This window comes from Lynx rufus, unplaced genomic scaffold (genome assembly GCF_022079265.1).
Source record: "Lynx rufus isolate CCGP_SWC_20201006 ecotype Redwood Valley unplaced genomic scaffold, mLynRuf1.p SCAF_24, whole genome shotgun sequence".
In the NCBI taxonomy this organism is placed as follows: domain Eukaryota; kingdom Metazoa; phylum Chordata; class Mammalia; order Carnivora; family Felidae; genus Lynx; species Lynx rufus.
The window spans coordinates 12,745,274-12,767,500 of record NW_025814839.1 but is presented as its reverse complement, the minus strand read 5'-3'; the positions used below and the strand labels follow the sequence as shown (position 1 = coordinate 12,767,500).

At 48.3% G+C, this 22,227-nt stretch overlaps 1 protein-coding gene across 1 annotated transcript in view; it reads right to left on the bottom strand.

Moving 5' to 3' along the window:
* Positions 1-19,085, bottom strand: part of ACACB (acetyl-CoA carboxylase beta) — a 99,209-nt gene extending 80,124 nt beyond the window's left edge. Inside the window, 1 exon segment of the mRNA XM_047088463.1 lies at positions 18,439-19,085. Within this exon segment, the coding sequence (XP_046944419.1) occupies positions 18,439-19,085 (647 nt within the window).
* Between the last annotated feature and the right edge of the window lie 3,142 nt (positions 19,086-22,227).

Sequence of the window (22,227 nt, the reverse complement as noted above, 5' to 3'; positions counted from 1 at the left end):
TTGCTTTGTAGTCTCCACCAGGGACCTTGAAGCATTTCACAAGGAGACTCAAGAACCCAATACAGGAATGAGCAGGAGCGATCCCTGGCGTGCCCCAAGCTGTACATTTCAAATCTTTAATCTCCAGTTAATTTTTACTTCATACGCTCCCAACTTAGAAACTCAAATAATACTGAAAAGCTTATGGGGAGGGGTTTATGAACAGGGAGCAAGCCCACACAGTCTAACACTTTAGATTTGTCTTTCTTGCCCTTTTCTGCACACACATATCAAAAATTGGGGGGCTGAAAACAACAAAAAAAAGTGTGTAACTTCCAGGTGGTGGTTCCTTGCCCTCCCCCTCCAGAACCCCACACCAGAGGAAAGCACTTCTCTGGCATTTCCATCTCTCCATAGTCCTGAACAATGCATGAGTACCACCTTGTGTGACATCTTTTTTTTTTAGTTCATTTATTTATTTAGAGAGGCGGGAGGGGCAGAGAGAGAGGGAGAGAGAGAATCCCAAGCGGGGTCCATGCTGTCAGTGCAGAGCCTGATGCAGGACTTGAACTCACGAACCGTGAGATCATGATCTGAGCCAAAATCAAGAGTCAAACACTTAACCAAGTGAGCCACCCAGGCATCCCTCTTATCAACGTTTTTTATACTGACTGTACATTGAAATCCTATTTATAGCAGCACTATTGACAATGGCCAAATTATGGAAAGAGCCCAAATGTCCATCGACAGATGAATGGGTAAAGAAGATGTGGAATATACAATGGAATATTACTCGGCCATCAAAAAGAATTTGTAGGGGCGCCTGGGTGGCTCAGTCAGTTAAGCTCTGACTTCGGCTCAGGTCATGATCTCACAGTTCACGAGTTCGAGCCCCACGTCGGGCTCCGTGCTGACAGCTCAGAGCCTGGAGCCTGTTTCAGGTTCTGCGTCTCCCTTTGTCTGCCCCTCCCCCGCTCATGCTCGCTCACTCTCTCTCTTAAAAATAAGTAAAACATTAAAAAATAAATTAAAAAAAGAATTTGTAACAATGTGGATGGAACCAGGGTGTATTATGCTAAGCAAAATAAGCTAGTCACAGAAAGACAAGTATCATATGATTTCACTCATACGTGGAATTTAAGATACAAAACAGATGAACGTAGGGGAAGGGAAGCAAAAATAATATAAACACAGAGGGGGGGACAAAACATAAGAGACTCTTAAATACAGAGAACAAACCAAAGGTTGCTGGGGGGGAGGAAGGGGGGCAATGGACTAAAGGAGTGATGGGGATTAAGAAGGGCACTTGTTGGAATGAGCACTGAGTGTTACATGTAAGTGATGAATCACTAAATTCTATTCCTGAAATTATTATTATACTATACAATAACTGACTTGGATTTAAATTAAAACAAATAAAAACTTAGTATAACTATAGCAAAAAAATAATAAAATACAGTAAACATATTGATTATAAAAAAAGAAATTCTGAAAAATATTTTCTGAGCCTTTGAGATTTTAGATATGTAGTTTTAAAGGCTGATATGGCACATACTGTGTATACCTATGATTTTATACTTACATGATCTATAAAACAAAAATCCACCAAAAAATATTATCTATATTATCTATCAAAAAATATTATCTATTTTAGATAATATTAAGAAATATACTCAAATACATATCTTTTTACTTTTTTTTATGTTTATTTTTGAGAGAGACACAGAATGCGAGTGGGGGAGGGGCAGAGAGACAGGAAGACACAGAATCAGAAGCAGGCTCCAGGCTCCAAGCTGTCAGCCCAGAGCCCGACGCGGGGCTCGAACTCACGGACCGCGAGATCATGACCGGAGCCGAAGTCGGACGCTCAACCGACTGAGCCACCCAGGTGCCCCTCCTTCGCATAGCTCTTGCACCTGTTGCTAATAAAGCCGACTAATTGCAGCTTATTGAGCAGCTCCTTTATTTTTCATTGGCAACATCCCTCCTGGAGGCCTCTGCTCTCTCCTCCCGTCCTGACTGCCGGTTCTCCAGACCCCCTTACCCAACTGTCATCCTGGGCCTTCTTTTGCTGACCTCCTCGGGATTCCTTTTGCCTCTCCTCGGGTCTGATCCCTCATTTGGGGGATCACACGGCTCCCTCTTTCTTCCTCATTTTGTTGGGACATAGCGTCCAGTAGTTCATCTGGTTAAAAAGATGGTACCATGGCAGGACATGTGACGAGGACGTCCTCGCGTGCCTGTCCTCCTCCTCACTGCACCAGGCTACTTCATCACTACCGCCCTGGAGATTCCCTCTGATTCTATGCTGGATGTCAGTTTATTCTCTTGCTTCAGGGGGAGATCGCTAGCCTTCTCAAAAAAGGCGTTCGGGAGTGGGGGCTGGGGGTGGTAAATGTGTCATCAGCTGGCGTGGTCTGAAACTTCCTTCTGCTCTCACGTTTGACCCTAGCGTTCGGCCGTGTACAGAACTCTATCAGGGAAAACCTTCTCCTTCCGAGTTTTGGAAGCCTTGCACCATCGTGTTGTGGCTTCCGAGGATGCTGGAACCGGAGCTGTTCCGATACTTGGATCCTTCGTGGGTGATCTGTGTTGTTTCACATCCAGAAGCTTATAGGACCTTGTCTCTGTCTCCTGTAGCCTACAGTTTCACAGGGATGTGCTCAGGTGTGCATCTGCTTCCGTCAGTGGGGCTGTGCATCTATCAGGCTCCTTCAATGTGAAAACTCACATCCTGGAATTTATCTTCAAATATTTCCTTCAAATGATTTCCCTGCCTCCTTTTTCTCTATTCTTTCCAGAAGCCTTATCATCCGGCTGCTGAAATTCTTAGACTGGCCGGCAAGTTTCTGTATTTTACCCCTCCCCTACTTCCCATCTCGTGTCTTCCACTTTCCGGGCGATTCCTTCAGCCTTCTCTCCTAACCCGCTGTTGTGTTTTTAAATTTGTTTTAATGGTTGTTTGTCTTTGAGAGAGACAGAGACAGAATGCGAGTGGGTCAGGGGCAGAGAGAGAGGGAGACCCAGGATCCGAGGCAGGCTCCAGGCTCCGAGCTGTCAGCACAGAGCCGGATGAGGGGCTCGAACTCATGAGCTGTGTGATCATGACCTGAGCTGAAGTCAGACGCTCAACTGACTGAGCCACCCAGGATCACCACCCACCACCCATCCCCCCTCCCCGCCGCCGCTGTTGTGTTTTTACAACCAAGAGCTTGTTAATGACCAGCAGCGTTTCCTTTTCACGCATCCTATGCCTATGTGTGCAACATCCTCCCTGACTTCAGTGAGGGCAATAATGGCAGCTTTTTCATGTTCCCTTCCCCTGGCACGATTTCTGTTTCTTCCAAGTCTCTTGCGTCTCTCTGTTCGGGGCCTGCCTTCCATATCAGAAACTGTCCCCAACTGTTTGTTAAGCCTCAGTCACTTCCTCGTGGCGAAGAGCGAGAACCAAAGGGCTGACAGAAGGTACTGAGGTGAGGCCGGCGGACCCTGAGCTCCACGCTCGGGACCTTGGGGAGGGGGGCTGCTGTGTACCAGGGAACCCCAAGTACACTTAGAGTCGTCTTCTTTCAAGGGTCCAACTCTCAACTGGCCAGCAGCTGGGAAGAGGGGGGGTGGGGGGGTGGACGTGGCAGGAAGGTCTGGGATGGGGGGCAGGGAAGGTTTCAACACCTATAACCTATACGGACCCTGATCGTCATGTTTGGATACAGGCCCCACACCCTCCACCGTGCCCATCGGTCCCCAGCACCAAGACCCTCTACTTTTCCCTCTCCAGGGAATGAATTGCCTGCTTTCTGTGGGGGTGGGAGTGGACAACCCCTGCCAAGCAAAGCAGACAAGATCTGGGCATGTTGTACCCAATTCTTACGTTGGTACCTCCCCACCTTTACCCCCAGGCGCACAGGCACGTGGTGCCGCCAGTCCCTGCGCCTTTCAGGGTGCAGATCCAGTAAGTTCTCAGCCGTCCTCACGGCTGCTTTAGGACTCAGCCCTCTTGGTTCTGCTAAGCCAGTTACTGCTGGCTCCCCTGCTTTGGGGCCTCCAAAATAGTATTGCTAATCTCCTCTCCTGTCCTGCCAGCCTTGATGGTTTCCATCTCTTTAAAAAAAAAAAAAAAAAAAAGAATCTAGGGACGCCTGGGTGGCTCAGTCGGTTAAGCATCCGACTCTCGATTTCTGCGTAGGTCAGGATCTCATGGTTCACGAGATAGAGCCCCGAGTCAGGCTCTGTGCTGGCAGTGAAGAGCCTGCTTGGGATTCTCTCTCTCCCGCTCCCTCTCTCTGCCCTTCCCCTGCTTGCACTCTCTCTCTCAAAATAAATAAACTTTAAAATAAAATAAAATAAAATAAAATAAAATAAAATAAAATAAAATAAAATAAAATAAAATAAAATAAAATAAAATAAAAATCTCTTTTGCCGTCATTTAGTGGGATGTTGACAGGACCTTCTCCTGGCATGGAAGAGAATCAGGCGAGAATATTCAGTCCACTTTTGTAACGCAGCAATGGGACATTCATCTGCCAGGAATTAAGCCAGAAGTTAACCACCCACAGGTGTGTCCAGTGGCTGTGTCACCAGGCAGGTCGAGGGCAGGGATGAGTGGGTCCAGGGGACCAAACTTTTGGTGAAGAACTGATTGATCATGGGGCGCCTGGGTGGCTCAGTCGGTTGGGCATCCGACTTCGGCTCAGGTCGGGATCTCGAGGTCCGTGAGTTCAAGCCCCGCGTCAGGCTCTGGGCTGACAGCTCAGAGCCTGGAGCCTGTTTCAGATTCTGTGTCTCCCTCTCTCTGACCCTCCCCCGTTCATGCTCTGTCTCTCTCTGTCTCAAAAATAAATAAACATTAAAAAAAATTTTTTTTAAATAAATAAACTGCAAGCAGCTTTTCTTCTAGAACCTCCTAGGGCTGAACCACTGAAACAAAACAGGACTTACAAGGGTACTTTGGAAGGGCAGATATTGTCTTGCCAATTACATCCCATCAATCAGCAAGGAGCTCAGTTTGTTTCGGATAACTTTATTTATTTCCAAAAATAAGCAGATGTGGCCTGAGGGCCCTAACCTGCAGGCCTCTGATCTAGGGAAAGAGACGCCAAAATGGTGAGCAATTATGGGTGGTTTGTGTTTTCTTCTCTTCCTTTATGTTTGTTAAATTTCCCGCAGTGGTAAAATTTTAAGCATATTTATTTTGAGAGAGACCGAAAGAGAGTGAGCGGGAGAGGGACAGAGAGAGGCAGAATTCCAAGGAGGCTTTGCACTGTCACTGCGGTGACGCGGGCTCGAATTCATGAAACCGCGAGATCACAACGTGAGCCGAAATCAAGAGTCGAATGCTTAACCGACTGAGCCACCCAGGCGCCCCGATAAATTATTTTCAATAAGAAAAAAAAAAAAAAGCTATGAATTTTGTTAATAGGGATGCTGAAAGCCCTAGCCATTCTGGGCAAGGCACTCAGTATCCTTAACTGTAAGATAAGGTTATTAACACGTACTTCACCAGGTTTAAAGGTTAATATATAGAAAGTAAAAAATGGCATCTGACAGTAAACTCTGTATTACCATTTCAGTGCAGTGAAGCCAAGAGGATCAGGGGCTGTTGACCTCCCAACCTCACCAGGAAACGCTTCAGCCACTCCTCTGCCCGGGGTCTGCTCCCCACCCATCCGCTCTCCCCGACCCCCCACTCTTATCTACAGCCTTCCCCGACTGGCTGGCTTCATCTTTTGGCTTCAGATAGTCTCAGACGTCCCGTTTCCATGCACGCAAACACTAAAACTCTAGCAAACTGACCTAAAGCACAACAACAACAAAAAGTCATCCAGGAGAAGAACACCATTTTGGGGCCTGGAAAAACCATTCCCGGCCGCCATTTTGATTTCAAACATGGCGACAGAGCCCCTCCATCAGGTGGGTCGCGGTCCATCACAACTAACTAGGCGGGTGAACACACAGTGCTGCCGGAGGGGCCTTGTTTCAGACCCAGTCTCCAGGCCAGTGGCTATTTTTATTCGTTTTTGACAAAGTTGGAGGCCAACCAACATTGGCTCTGGAGGGCCGACCGTCAACCGGCATTTGTTCCAAGGCAAGTGTGAGGGCTGAAATATTCCAGGGTGACTTTGGAAATGGCTTCAGGTGCAATCAACTAGGCCACAGAGCTATCCGCCAAACACCAAACACAGTCAGCTGCTCAGGCACAAGACCAGGCAGAAAACACCCGCAGGGAAGGAATAAACATCTCAAGTGTCACTATGAATCAGACACAGGGGGCTTCTCACTGAATCCCCAGAGCCCCGTGCAGGGGAGGCCACCATTTCCTGCTCACAGTGAGGAAACTGAGGCTCCGAGAGGCCCGATGACCTCAAGTCACACAGACGGCAAGTGTGGGCTTCCAATCTGACTCTGACCTTCTGAATCTAAGTTTGAGGCAGGAAGATATTTAAGACAAATGGGAGTATCTCTATTGTCTGGACTTGAAAAAACAAGCACTTATATTTGAGAGGCGATGTGTGTACCACTGGGTTCTCAGCTGGGGGCAGTTTTGTCCCCCGGAGACACATGGCCATGTTTGCAGACATTTTTTTGTGGTCACAACGAAGGAGGGGTGGCCATCTAGTAGGTAAAGGCCAGGGATGCTGCTGAATGTTCTAGGATGCTCAGAACAGCCCCTCACCGCAAAGAATTACAGGGCCCCACGCGTTAGCAGTGCCTCAGCTGAGAAACCCTAATGGTTTCTAATAGATCTAATCGTAGATTACAGCCATCCTTCTAGACTTTCAATGCAGAATTTACCATTCCTGACCGGTGTAATCCTGGGAAAGTTGCTTTAGCAGGTGTCTCTTAGTTCCCTCATAAGACAAAAATATTAACAACATTAATTGCGTCTCCTTCCTTGAGTGTGTATTCAGGGTTCAGCACTGGGCCTTGCGGGCAGTAAAGACCTTAAGCTGAGGGGCCTCTCCACAGGGAAGCCATGGGAAGAGCCCAGTATGGGGCCACTGGGCCCTGACATCAACCAGCCCTTGCGTCCCTACCTCTCCTTTCTCTTTTGTAAAATAGGGATGGTAACTGCTGAGAGCCGATGACCTGATGGAAGTAAAGTTATTTACTTACTATTTTCACCAAGCAAGTAAGGAAGAAAGGACATTGCATAGCTTAGTAAAAGGCTGATAATTCTGAACTCATCTTTGGGCTCCCAGACACAGAGACCCTTGGAAATCTCTCAGGCCTCCTGTCCCCCTCCCCACCGGCCCAGTGCTTCCTGGGATGGCCACCTGGGCTAGGCCAGGCTGCCACATGCTTTTGTACCTCCCACAAGCGAATAATGGTTTTTACCTTTTTATTTATTTTCTATTTATTTTTTAAGTGTTCATTTATTTTTTGAGTGCAAGCGAGGAAGGGGCAGAGAGAAGGCGACAGAGGATCTGAAGCGGGCTCTGTGCAGACAGCAGCGAGCCTGACGTGGGGCTCGAACTCACAAACCGGGAGATCATGACCCGAGCGGAAGTTGAATGCTCAACTGACTGAGCCACCCAGGTGCCCCTGGTTTTTACATTTTTAAATGGTTGAAAGAATCTTACTTTGTGACAGGAGAAAATTACGTGAATTTTCAACCTCAGTGTCCATAAATACAGTGTGATTAGAATACAGTCAGGCCCTCTCAATCATGATGTATTATCTGTGGCTGCTAGGGCAGTAAATGGCAGAGCTGAGTAGGTGTGACAGAGACCATATGACCACAAAAGCCGAAAATATTTACTATTTGGCCCTTGATGGAAACAGTTCACCAACTCTGAGTTAAGCGGTGCTTTTCGGCCCTGACTGTGGACTCCATCACGAGAAGCCTTAAAAACTGCTGATGTCTAGACCCCACCTGGACTAATTACTCAGCATCCCCAGGATGGGAAGGATTGTTGGGGAGGGGGGAGTAGGGGTCACCCAGGCATCTACATTTTCCAAAAGCACCGCCCCTGCCCCCCCCCCCGCAGGAAATTCTAACATGCAGGTGGGGGCGAGGGCGAGAACCACCAATCAACAACCCACATTTCAACCAGGCAGCTGGCCTTGGTTCTGAGCAGCATTCCCGTGGCAGCGAAGCCACTTGCAATGGGGGGATTCCAATTCTTGCAGGTTTATTCTTTCAGCTTAAGGTGGTTTCGATTCAATGTGATTCAAGATTCGTATGTTGAACTTTTGTGTAAATAGCCTTACAGATCAGGAAAAAAAAAAAAAATGTATCCTTTGTAGGCCACACGGCCAGCTTTGGGCACACCGGAGGACTTGAGGGGTTTTGCCAGAGGGGTCAGATGGGGGTAGAAATGTGACTAACATGCTCTACAAAAAGCTCAGTGTACAACAAAGACCATGATCCAAACAGGGGATTGGTGCCCGTCTGCAGGCCCTTTGCCTTCAGCAATCCAAGGAGGGTCCCCCGAAAGGCTCTGTTATTCTGCTTTGCAGAGGGACCAGAGAACTTCAAGGTCAGCCTCCTTCCTGGGGCATGTCTCCTGCCCTCTCTGAACCCCCAACCTTGAACCCAAACAACCAGGTCCTTCTGGCTCCAAGTGACCTCACTTCCCTGCACTAACTATCCAGCAACTGTTAATAAAGATCTTGGGGTGGGCGGGGATGCATGGGGAGAAGTGGTTAAGGGTGATTTTTGTTCCTCCTTTTTGCTTATCTAGAATTTTCTGACTTTTCAACAACAAACAGAACGTGACTTTGGTAATTTTTTCAAGTGCAATAAAATGAAAACAAGAAATCAAGCAGGTGGGGCTAGGAAGCACTGGGGCACAGAAATGCCTGCACTAATTGCTCAGAAAATAACCTTAAATGGGATGCGCGCTCAGATGCACATTGATTCGCCCCGGGCTTCGCGATCATTTCCAAAGTCCTGCCTTCCGCAACCAAGGCTTCACCAAAGCAAAGGGGAGGAAGAGGAGGAAAGCGAGGACCCCCGCCAGCGGGTCCACCTTTGTGTTTCTGAGCGCCCCCTTCCAAACAACATCACCGCCAAATCCAGCCTCCCGGGTTTTGCAAGGCAGCCTCCATCTCCCCAGCGGCCAAACTGAAGCCTGCATTTCTTTGGTGGGGGCGGGGAAGAGGAGGTGGAGCGAAGGGGTCACACAGCTTGTCTCTACTAGGGGCGGGGGGGACACGCTGCGTAAGTTTGCAAAAGATAACGGTCATTAGAATTGCAGGCTTACTTACTTTACTTTGCGATCAGGGAAACAGACCTTGCACTTGGCAGGACTCATATTGACCTGCCCGCCGACCAATCCCACCCGGCTCCTTCCGGAATGCCGAGCATGCACCCCTGGACCCCCTGAAGCGGACCCCGGTCCCGGGGCCCAGCAGGGCAGCCACAGGGAGGCGGAGGCGCGGTCCGAGAGCGGCTCGGGCCGGGTTGTGCTGCAACCTGCAGATGCCGGCCCAAGCGCTGAGCTTCCTCCATCCCGAAATGAGTCCTGCGCGCAAGTGTCCGGGGCGGACGCGCCCGCCGAGGCCCCGCCCCCAAGCGGACCCCCTTCTCCCAGAAGGGTCCTGCCCCCTCACCGGGCCCCGCCCCCTATCCCCGCCGGCCAGGTCCCGCCCCCCCGCGCCGGCCAATCACGGAGTCACCGCTGACCTTGGGCGCCGGGAGACGACCGCCGGAGATGTTAAAAAAAAAAAAAAAAAAAAAAAAAAACGCAAAAAACAAAAACCCTCTTGGCTGCTTTCCTACCCAGCTCGCCTGACTGGAGTAGAAGCGTTCCAGGATGGCACCCACTAGCTACTGGCAGCTGGGCAAAACTCACAAGTGCTTGAATACACCCGCTAGGGAAGTGGTGGAAAATATGGTTTATTTAAAATATGAGTCAGGGGCGTCTGGGTGGCTCAGTCGGTGGTTGAGAGCCCCACTCTTGATTTCGGCTCAGATCATGACCTCAGGGTTAGGGGGATACAGCCTTGCCTCCGGCTCTGAGCTGACGGTGTGGAGCCTGCTTGGGATTTTCTCTCTCCTCTCTCTGTCCCTCCCTTGCGCTCTCTCTCTCTCTCTGATAATAAATAAACCTTAAAATATGAGTCAGATGTCACCACAGTGCCTGGTAAAAGCCCCCGAAGTCAGGTCAACTTCTGGCTTCCAAGTTCCTGGTTTTGCTCATTCTTTCACCTCTATTCCCAGGGACAAGTTTGTTCCAGGTCCCTCTGTCCCCACGGAGAGCTCCCAACACACACTTCGGACCACATGGGTCACCTGGTAAAGTGAGTGCTTTCAAGGCAGGGAAGACCCCAGCTGCCCTGAGACCCTAAAAAGGCTTCTTTCTGGCTTCCAGCTATGGAATGAATGAGTCACAGGAATGAAAGGGACAGCATAAGGAATATAGTCGGTGATAGTGTAGTAGTGATGTATGGTGACAGATGGTGGCTACACTTGTGGTGAGCAGAGCATAACTATATAGACTTGTCTAATCACTATGTCCTACACCTGAAACGAATGCAACATTGTGTGTCAGCCACACTCAAATGAATACATCTTTTCTTAAAAAAAAATAAGCTTTCTGCTAAGACCAGCATACCCTGAGTGCTCTCTTGTGCCTTTGTCTTATTTAATAGCGATCCTATTGTTTTTAATTTTTTTTTCATTGTAAGTTTATTTATCTTTGAGAGAGAGAGAGAAGAGAGCACTAGTGGGGTAGGGGAAGAGAAAAGACGGGAGAGAGACAATCCCAAGCAGGTTCTGAGTCCGACGCGGGACTCAAACTCATGAACCGTGAGATCCTGACCTGAGCTGAAATCAAGAGTGGGATTCTTGGGGCGCCTGGGTGGCTCAGTCGGTTAAGCGTCCAACTTCGGCTCAGGTCATGATCTCGCGGTCTGGGAGTTCGAGCCCCGCGTCAGGCTCTGTGCTGACAGCTCGGAGCCTGGAGCCTGTTTCAGATTCTGTGTCTCCCTCTCTCTCTGCCCCTCCCCCGTTCATGCTCTGTCTCTCCCTATCTCAAAAATAAATAAACGCTAAAAAAAATAAAATAAAATAAATTTAAAAAAAAGAGTGGGATTCTTCATGGACTGAGCCACCCAGGTGCCCAACAATCCTATCGTTTTTTTTTTTTTTAATTTTTTTTTCAACATTTATTTATTTTTGGGACAGAGAGAGACAGAGCATGAACGGGGGAGGGGCAGAGAGAGAGGGAGACACAGAATCGGAAACAGGCTCCAGGCTCTGAGCCATCAGCTCAGAGCCCGACGCGGGGCTCGAACTCACGGACCGCGAGATCGTGACCTGGCTGAAGTCGGACGCTTAACCGACTGCGCCACCCAGGCGCCCCAGTCCTATCGTTTTTATTTCCATAATGCAGATAAGGAAACAAGACCCAGAGATGTACATTTCCTAAGGGTGACAGAGCTGGAGCCTTGAACCCACGCAAACTGATTCCAGTTAGAATAAATGAATGAATACTTCTCCAAGTAGTTTTCATAAGTTAAAAGGACCCAAAACACTGCCTAGAAAATATTGCAATGATAATACATGTAGCCTACGTTCACAGCAAAGCAAGAAGCCAAAAACTAATGTAAAAGTTTGCAAATATGGCCACAATGGCAGCAGTGACCTCTCCTAGGAGTTGTAGAAGCAGCCCTGCCTGAGGACACCAGTTAGCTGTGCTCTAGCCATATATCAACTGTTTCAACAAGGGGATTAAGAAATAAATACATAAAACAGGTGAACACAATTCTCAGTTCTTCAGAATTTCTAGAATGTTCTCCACGGCCTTGTCTTTCCTTCCTCCAAAACAAACTCCACCTTAGGCTGATGCATTTTTTTAAAGTTTCAAACCAACCCCCTCCCCCCTGCAAATTCATCCCCGACATGACCCAAATTTAATATATTCACCTCAAAATAGGGAAAACAATTAAAATCAGGAAACGAAAGTATTTCAAAAGACCCCAAGTCAGTAAGGATCAGTGGGAAAGAGCTTGAATCGGTTTACTTGCATCTCTCTGGATTTTTATCCTCTAGTGACAAAACCCCAACACCTGTTGGACATCGTGGTGATGCTAACTTCTCCGCCAACCCAGCCCGAGAGATGGTCGTAACACAGCTCGCTTTCACGTGGGGGCTCTCAAGAAAAGGATTTCACTTAGATGTCCGCGCTTGGCACGTCATCAGAGCGATAACGACTTGGGTTTTTCTCTGCCTGCCTTATTAGGGAAGAGAAGATCGGAAGGAAAGAATAACACACGCCCCTATGCTCGGTACCCGCCTTTATACAAACATCTCCTCTAAACAATTGTCACTGTGCTTTCGATGACAGTTCAAACTTGGCTGTAGATGCAGTCTCGTGTTACAAGCCCTTCTGCTCAGGCTCATCAGAGGCTAAATTTAACTTGTTGGTATGGCAGAGGGAAAAGCCAGGTCAATGGCGAAAGGCACACGCAAAAACAAGAAATGGTACACGTACAAGTGACTAGCAGCACAGTGGAAATTCCGGAGCCGTGAGCGGCCTCAAGCCTGGCCCTGTGCCCTCTGTGACCCCGAGCAAACCTCTTCTCTCCACTTCATCTGTAAAACCATCCATATACCAAGTGCGTTCATTCAGACAAAAACAAAATAATGCCCTGGGGCATTAACCTGGGGGGCTCAGTCCGTTAAGCGTCTGACTTCAGCTCAGGTCATGATCTCATGGTTCGTGAGTTCAAGTCCCACTGACAGCACAGAGCCCGCTTCGGATCCTCTGTCCTTCCCTCTCTCTGCCCCTCCCCTGCTCCCCTGCATGCGAGTGCAAGCTCTCTCTCTCTCTCTCAAAAATAAAGAAACATTAACAAAACAATTTAAAATAATCCCTTTCAATATGTGATGGAGGAAATGTTCCATTAAGCATAGAGCAGAAGTGAAAGATTTTTCTAAATTAAGATACATTCGGGGCCCCTGGGTGGCTCAGTCTGTTGAACATCCGACTCTTGATTTCAGTTCAGGTCACGATCTCACAGTTTGTGGGACTGAGCCCACATTGGGCTCTGTGCTGACAGTGCAGAGCCTGCTTAAGATTCTCTCTCTCTCTCTCTCTCTCTCCCTCTCTCTCTGCCCCTTCCTCGCTTGTTCTCACTCTGTCTCTCAAAATACATAAATAAACTTAAGGGGCACCTGGGTGGTACAGTTGGTTAAGCGTCCAACCTCGGCACAGGTTACAATCTCACCATTTGTGGGTTCGAGCCCCATGTCGGGCTCTGTGCTGACAGCTCAGAGCCTGGAGCCTGCTTCCGATCCTGTGTCTCCCTCTCTCTCTGGCCCGTCCCCGCTTGCACCCTGTCTCTCTCTCTCAGAAATAAACATTAAAATTTTTTTAATTATAAAAAAATAAACTTTAAAAAAATAAAAATAAAAATAAAAATAAAAATAAAAATAAAAATAAAGCGGGATCCAGATATTTAAGAGAGAGAGAAAGGAATGTTTAGTTTCTCTGGATCCTGTATTAATAGCCAGCCTCTTCCGAAACTCAATATCCAGTCCACCAATGAAACAATGTGAAAACAGAGACCCCCTTCCCCCGAACCTCCCAGAAAACATCTTAGGAGCTAAAAAAGAGTTGAAAACGGGGTTTCTGCCAGCCTCTCCCTAAATCAATAAAGGAATAAGTAAATTAAAACATTATCAAAAGATCCATGGCATTTCACTGAGGGACAAATAACAAATATTTATAGACAATTTAAAGTTTTATGACCTGCTCGCTACTTGGAGCAGAGGAAAAGAGATACGGAGGGGAGATCATGAGCAGGAAGGATCTGGAAGAGGCCCGATGCAAGCCCACCCAGGACGTTATCTGGGACAGAAGTGCAGCAAGGTCCCGGGTGTCAGGGTGCTCGCCTGTGGTGTCCCTTCACTGCGGTCCAGACCCCACCGACCCGCACTCGCCTCCCTGGGCTCTGCGGTCTGCCTTGAGAAGCCTCTCTTGAACTCAGCACTCCCACCAGGGAAGTGAGTGGTTGGGAAAGCACCCTGTGGACTGCCTTGTGTTCTACCATTTTGTTGGGGACACTTCGCCTGCCCCCCCTCCACTTACTCCCCTGCGGACACAGGCTGCTATACCTTAAGGATGTGCGCCCGGAGGGGCCTGGGAAGAGCCATGGCCACAGGCGAGAGCTTTGGAAGATGCCCATTCAGCGGCCGGCCCCCGAGGCAGTCCCTGGGCCACCCACACCCGCCACTCCTTCTCCCGTGATCTCAGCACACTTGTGAGGTAGACACCAGCATTGCCCCGCTTCGACGGAGAAGGAAATTGCAGCTGAGAGAGCTCACGGGACGGGTCTGAGATCTGAAGCCAGACCTGTCTGCCTGCGGGGCCTGGGCCCTCGCTATGACCACTGTGCTTGGCACCCAATGACAGTGATCACGCCATGGCACTGTGGGCTCACAGTAGCTCAGCTAAGCGTGGCACCGGGCCTGTGAGGTAGGCAGCACTGTGACCTCGTTCTGGAGGATGCTGAGGCACAGAAAGGTTAACGGCTCGGCCCCGGAGGCACTTGACAGCTGAGTGGAGGAGAAAGCATGCGCAGTGGGAAGTTCTCTGCCCACAATGGGAAGTTCTCTGGGCTAGTGGCCTCGTAGGCTCCTGCCTGGCCTGGCCTGGCCTGGCCTCTCTGAGGCCATCTGAGCACCCACAGTGCCTGCACAGAGCCCGGCAACCAGCAGGCCTATGATAAATGCTCCCAAGCCCATGAATGAATGGGACAAACCTTAGCTTCTCCACTGGACCATTTCATCTCTGAGTTTGTCCTAATGTTTACCTAGAAGGACCCAGACCATCCACGGGCAACCGGCCCAGGAGAAAATGGTTCAAAATTAACAAACTTTCCCCAAGCTCTCTTCCCCCCTCCCCCCCCCACCTCCGTTCTTCCAGCACCTCCCCCCCTGCCCCCCACCACGCACCGCTCCACACACAAAGAAACAAAAGCAAAGGCTGCTGGGGCCACAAAGGATCTCAGAGCATCCAGTCCAGCCCCCTGAGAGGGTAGGTGACATCCTCAAGGTCACAGAGCTTAATGGCTGCCTCTCCTGCCTCATTCTTCTCACTAATGCCAAGAACGGGTTAGGAGGAGGGTGGAGGCATCTTTGCTGGAGCCCAGGTTAAGCATCAATACCGGGAGTCCGCAGACCGCTTTCTGACCTGCACCTGCTGAGGGTCCGGGCTCGAATGGCACTGAGGGCCTATGATTATCTCTGATAGAGATATCAGAGACCTCTGACAGACCCCTGAGGGTCAGGGCTTCAGCTTTTTATCTAGGAAGTGGGATGACTGGTTCACTTTTCCCCCCCAATATTTTATAAGGTTTTATTATTAAACATTGTTCACACTTGTTGTAACAGTATCTACAGCAGAAAGTTGGAAAACACAGAAGAAAATTTAAATGACTCATAATTGCACCATATAAAAACAATGATTATTAACTATTTTGACACATTCCTTATAGACTTTCCAGCCACACACACACACACGCACACAAACATTAAGCACCCTCATTTTCTGTGCTTACTAATTGGGCAGAAATCTAAGCACATTACATTCATGTGTCCACAATCCCTTATCTGAAACTCCCAGGACTCAATATGCTTTGGAATTTGGGAACTTTTTTAGGGGGTGATGGTAAAGCTTTACATGATACGTTTTCATGTTACTATTTCAGCAGCAGAAGGCATGAATATTCACAAAATGGGATAAACACTACAAACAACTTTACATCTATTCAAGGTGGATTTTGCTGCTAAATGAGTTCACCACCAACTAATGAATTTCCAGGTCATAACTTTTTTTTTTTTTAAGTTTATTTATTTATCTTGAGAGGGAGACAGACAGAATCCTAAGCAGGCTCCACATTCAGCACAGAGCTTGACACAGAGCTCAATCTCGTGAACCATAAGATCGTGACCTGAGCCAAAAGCAAGAGCGGGACGTTTAACTGAGTCACCCAGGCGCCCCCTGGGTCATAACTTTAATTTTCAGGACTACAGTTGTGCGATCCTGAACCTGTCCTATCCCACCCATTCAGTCCACACACGCACCCACAGGAGAGAAGTATCAGGGCAACAGTGCTCTGAACGGGCATCTTACCCCAGACCCACTGTATACTAATCACATTGCCACTGTTGACCAAAGTGATTACCTCGGAACCTTCATTTCACAGCACGTGAGCATTCTGTCACTTGTAATGTTCTCACCAGCTTTGTTCTCTAAGGGTTGCATGGGAAGTCCGCCATCTGGGGACTATTTCCAAGTCCACACAGGGCCCAGTGCAAAATGAAAACATGGAGCCCTTGCTGAAAAGTTATTAAGAATTTCAAGAGGGAGGCAGCAGAGGGTCACATGCCTTGAAGTAGGTCCTGGGGGGAGGTGTAAGGAAACGGTGGCAGGGGGAGGGGGGTGTGCAGGAGGGGGTGGGGGCCATTTCAGTTCAGAGGGAACAGCAAATGTGAGTTTCCTGGGATGGCGAGGGCACAGGGGGAAGACAAAGGCTCTCTGAGATCATTCAAAAAGAGCTCCTCCCACGCCACAGAATTAAACATGTGCCGTTTCTCTACCCAGTCTCCTGGCTGGTGGTCTGGCAGGAAGACGCCAGCATGGGCCACAAGGTGACCTCTGGAGCGACACGGAGGTCACACGGTCTGTGAAGAACCTGTTACCAGCAGGGAAGATCGGCAGACCTATCAATGCCTTTGCGGTGGCTTCTGCCTGAGTGCAGCCCCCTGGAATAAACCACCCCCCACCCCGGTCTTAGGTTTCTGTCTGCGAAATGGGAAGGTTGGAAGGACTAGCAAAAAAATAAAATAAAATAAAACCCCTACTCCCTACCTCCATTTTGCAGAAACAGAGCCCCGGAAGGTTAGGGGATTTGCCTGAGGGTGCAGATTATTTAGCAGCTGACCGGGAAAGAATAATATTAATAAAGGGAACTCCCCGGACTCCAGCAGGGGCACTTTACCCACACATTGGCCTTCTCTAAGTCAGGCTTCATTTCCTCACCCCTCCGGCTGGTTGCAGGCCACCTGCCCACATCTGAACGTGGCCTGGGCTTTTGACCTGGGGGCCCCGGGGAAGAGGCATGACCAGCCTGTGGAAGAGGGAGAGCACAGCAGTGGCTCTCTGCAAAGCAACACTCTGGAGGGTTTTGGGGGGGAGGGGGTTGGGAGGCTCCCCCCTGAATATTTCTTCAGAGTTGACCCAAGATGGACCAACGGATGTGAGCAAAAGGGTCAACCGTAGCCAGGGCGGGGCGGCAGTGGGGGGGACGCCATGGATCTGAGCCCTGGTTTTCTCATCTGTAAAATGGGGACCCACCGCCAGCCTTGTGCTGCTGTTCTAAGGGATCAATGGATAATTTATATAAACTGTGAAGTGGTGGGTGAAGTGGGTGTTGGGGGGACAAAGAGCAAGCCACAGGGAGGAGCTATGAAGGAATCCGGGGCTTATTAAGTACCTACTATGTACCGGTCTTTGCATACGTTACAATCGTTATGCCATTTAATCAGGTCAGTGTTTGGCAGATGAGGAACTGAGGCCGGGAGAGGCGAATGCCATGCCCAAAGGCACACAGTGGGGGGTGGCAGAGCCCAGGTGGAACCAGCTCTGCTTCCAACACCAATGACTGCTCTTTGTACCAGACCCTAAAGCCCTCCCTTCCTTTAACCCTTCCGGAACCTCAAACTGAAATCCCCCCTGAGGACGGTCAGTACAGGGAATACTCGCATTTCGTCTCTCTCTACCTTCTATGTGCTCACCAGAGCGCAAATTAAGCTCCCTGGGAACGTGGGCACCTATGGAAGAAGCCACCTCCTCGTCCAAGTTTTTCACGTTCGAGAGAGAGTACAAGAGGTGCGCTGAGACCGACAGCCGGTGGGATTCTACTTCCTGGAGAAAGGAACAGACCGGAAGGAGGGAAGGACACTGGAAGGAAAGCAGAGGACCTGGCCAAGTTACGGTTGGTGGCTCTTCTCTGTTCTCTGCTTGTCTGTGTTTCCGGAGTTTTCCACCTGGAACTACCGTATTCTGTTTGCAATTCTGTCGCCCGGACGGGAGGCGGCAAAGCTCAACAACAAAAACAAACAAAGCCACCAACTGCACACCCGGGCTCGACACTCCCGCCTGTGACGGGCCTATGGGCCTTTGTTTCCAACAAATTGCTGGATGCGGTTACCGTATCTGAGTTTTTGTTTTGAAGGCATCCCTAAGGGGAAGGCATGTGCCTCCGTGCTTAGTTACCTGTTGGAAGAATCAAGGAACAAATGAACGAAGGTCTCTTCAGGAGGCAGGGAACCTGTCCCTCCCTCCAGCCCCCATCATCCCATCCCGCATGGCTCTTGTCAGCCTTGGCTCATTCGGCTTAAATTACAGCCGGTCACACTCAAGGTCGGCTTCCCAACTGGGCTAAGTTCTTTCTACAAAGACAGTCTCCTGTGCCTCCCAGTTAGAAGGACACAGGGCACGTTACCTTATGGTGGGGACGGGGTTCTCCGGCTCGCCTACAGTGAGAGCAGCCTCCAGAGACAGAGTCCCCAGGCTGGCCCGGCTGCCCTTCCGGGGAGACTCTCGGAACAAGCCGGCACTGGGGTCCTCATCGGAGGAGTTGTCGTCGAAGGAGCCCAGGATGAAGTTGGTCATCAGCTGCCTCTTGATGTGCTCCTGCTTCTCGTCTTTCTTGGAGAGGGGTCTGGCTCGCGGGCCCTGGGGCTTGGCTGGAGACGACGGGCCATCAGTATCTGGGGTCTTCAGGTCTGTGGTCCCTGTTGCGTTGGCTTGGGGCGCTGGGGAGGTGTCATCAGAGGAAAGGGAGTCTCCTGGGGGATTCTGGCGTGGGGGTGGCCCGGAAGTTCTTTGCTGATCGGTATCGTCGGCACCTCTGTGGGAGGCTGGCTCAGCCCGGTTAGGAGTCTCTGGCAGAGGGCCGTTGTTACCATTTTTCTGCGGCGGCTCCCCTGAGCTGTCTGAGGCTGGAAAAGGAGCTTGGCTTGGGCTACAGCTCCCTTCGGGTGTGCTCTTGGTGACTTGCTTGGAGTCTGTCATTTCCCCCCAGAATTTTAACCAGGAGAAGGTCAAGCAGGAGAAAATCAAACAAGATGGAAAAAGAAGCAAGGTCATTCAGAAAATCTGTAGGGAAAAAAAGGAAAGGCATTTTAGAGTCTACATAATGGAGTTGTTCCCACCCTAAAGGGGCTCGCGAGGCAAGGGGCAAGCTAGGGTTCTGTGGGTTCAGCTGGCCGTGCCAGAGAGGAAAGGCAGTGGACAGAGTGGTTCTGCGTAGAACACGCTCTGTGGTCCTAGGCACGTTCCTGAACGCCTCTGGATGTCCGTTTCTCACCTCTCATTTAGGGACACTAACACACGCTCACCGTAAATCATCAACATGCACGTAAGAGATGAGTAGATCATGCCTGTTATGAATCCCGTTATAGATTCCTAAGACCAAAAAAGTAGAAGCAATCCAAATGTCCGTTACCTGAAGAATGGGTAAACAAAAGGTGATCCATCCATACAACGGAGTCTTATCTGGTCATAAAATAGGACTGAAGCATTGACACACGTTACAACACAGATGCATCTTGAAAACATTATGCCAGGCGCCAAAGACCACATTGTATGACGCCACGTATCTGATACGCCCGGAACAGGCAAATTCATAGAGACAGAAAGGTGAGTGGTTGCCTAGGGCTAGTAGGATGGGGATAGAGGGTACACGGGTTGTGTTGGGGGGGATGAAAATGTTCTAAAATTGACTGTAGTGAATGTACTTGGGGAATGTGCTAGAAACCACGGAAGTAGATAGGTTACATGAATGAACCGAATGGCATATGAATTATCTCTCAATAAAGCTGTTACCTAGAAAGAAAAGAGAAGACTCTACATATTCCAATTCGTAGATGTAAAGGGACTGTTATGTCTGTCACCATTATCTTATCATCGCCACCGCCATCATCGCTGTATTACTGTCACAATCGTCATCATGGTTCTGGAAGGGGGAAGGGCACTTTGCCTTATTTTCTTCCTAGCACTAGTACGCCCGGGATGGAGTGTGCTTAGAACCGAATGAAAACCCAGCAAGACCGAAGGGAGTCTGTTCTGTTCCAGGGTCTAAAACAGTGTCCGGTAAACAGGGCGAGCTTAACAAGAGACAAAAAGTCATTTTGCCGAACGCATGAATTCAGATATTCTGATTTCTAACCCATGCCTCTTCCCTCCACGCTAACTCTGCCCTATTAATGGAGTCGATCATTGCTATTTGAAGTAAAGATTGTTAAAAAGCAAACAAACAAAAATACGACCTGAACGTGTTGAAATTTCAGAACCAATTTGCCACAGGGATACAGTAGAAGCATTTAGAAAAAACAAAAAACAAAAAAACAGGACCACAAAGCTCAAACACATCAATATAGTATCTAAAAGGCTTTTGTCTTTTTATAATTCAATATTATGTTCTTAAGGGAAGTAGAAACGTTCTCAAGATTTCCCAGAACAGCACGACCCTCAGTACTTCTTGTGCACTTTGGGCAACAGAAACTGTTGAAATGTCATCAGGGTATTTTCCAGGTAATACACAGGGTCAGGAGGTTTTTTCCCTTTAAGGTCATCAAGTTTCTTTTTACAGAAAAGGCAGTCAAGGGTGGCTCAGCATCTATCAATGTAACAAACCACATCCATCGAACAGAGTGGAAACTGACAGGATGACCTCGATGAACACCAAAAAAAAAAAAAAAAAAAAAAAAAAGCATTTGGCCAAAATCCAACACCCTTTCATGATAAAAAAAAAAAAAAAGTCAGAAAAGTAGGAATAGAAAGGAACTTGAATGCAATAAGGCACGTTATGAAAAACCTATAGCTAATATATAGTCAATGGTGAAAGACTGAAAGCTTTCTCCTGAAGATCAGGAACAAGGCAAGGGTGCCCACTTTTCACCTATTTCACCTATTTTGCTATTGTACTGGAGGTCCTAGCCAAAGCAATTAGACAAGAAGAAGAAATAAAAGCCATTCAAACAGAAAAGGAAGACCTGAAATCATTTCTAATCATAGACGGCATGATCCTATACAGGTTTCCCCGCTATCCAAAAGTAGAGAGGTTCCTCAGAAAACTTTCATAAGTTGAAACGGCATAAAGCAAAGAAGCAATTACCATTAATTGATAAGAAAACACTTTTGAGCATTCCCAGGCCCATAAAATAACCTCTCTTAGGCTTTTCTGGTAGCTTAGGACACATCTTGCTAATGGATACACAACATAAATCAAGACAAAACTCAGATGCTCACAGACACAGTTCAAAGCTATGGTGGCTTTGGTGCTGAGGTGCTGAGTGTGGTTCTCACCAAAGCAGCTTGGCTATTTTAACTTTTCCACTTTTTTTCCTAAAAGCAAAAATCCTCTTCAGATTTCCTCCAGTTAGCAAAAACAGGTACTAGTGTAGGTCTTTCACAAAAACAAAGTGGCATAATGTGAACTTTCAAAAAGCAGGAGATGCCTGTGTATAGAAAATCCTGAAGAATCCACACACACGAGGCCCCTGGGTGGCTCAGTGGCTCAGTTGGTTGAGCAGCTGACTCTTGATTTTGGCTCGGGTCATAATGCCAGGGTTGTGGAATTGAGCCCTTCATCAGGCTCTCTGCTGAGCATGGAGCCTGCTTAAAATTCTCTCCCTTTCTCTCCTTCTCTCTCTCTCTCTCCCCCTCTGCCCCTCTCCCCCACTTGCACTCTCTCTATACATGTAATTAAAAAAATTAAAAAGAAAAAAGAATCCACACACACACACAAAACCCTAATAGAAGTAATGAACAAATTAAGCACACATGTAGGATACAGGATCGATATGCAAAAATTAATTGTGTTTCTTGCACCAACAATGGACAATTTGAAAAGGAAATTAATAAAACAATTCCATTTACAATAGCATCCAAAAGGATAAAATATCTAGGAATAAATTTAACCAAGGAGGTGAAAGACGTGTACAATGCTGGTGTATAAAACATTGCTGAAAGAAATTAAAGAAGATCTAAATAAATGTAAGACATCCCATGTTCATGGACTGGAAGACTTCCTACTGTTAAGATGGCCATACTACCTGAAACGATAAGCAGATTCATATGGAGCTGCAAGGGGAACCAATAGCCAAAGCAATCTTAAAAAAGAACAAAGTTGGAGGACTCACACTTTCCGATTTCAAAGCTTACTGTAAAACTACGGTCAAAACAGTGTGGCACTGGCATCAAGAACAGGCATATAGATCAATGGATT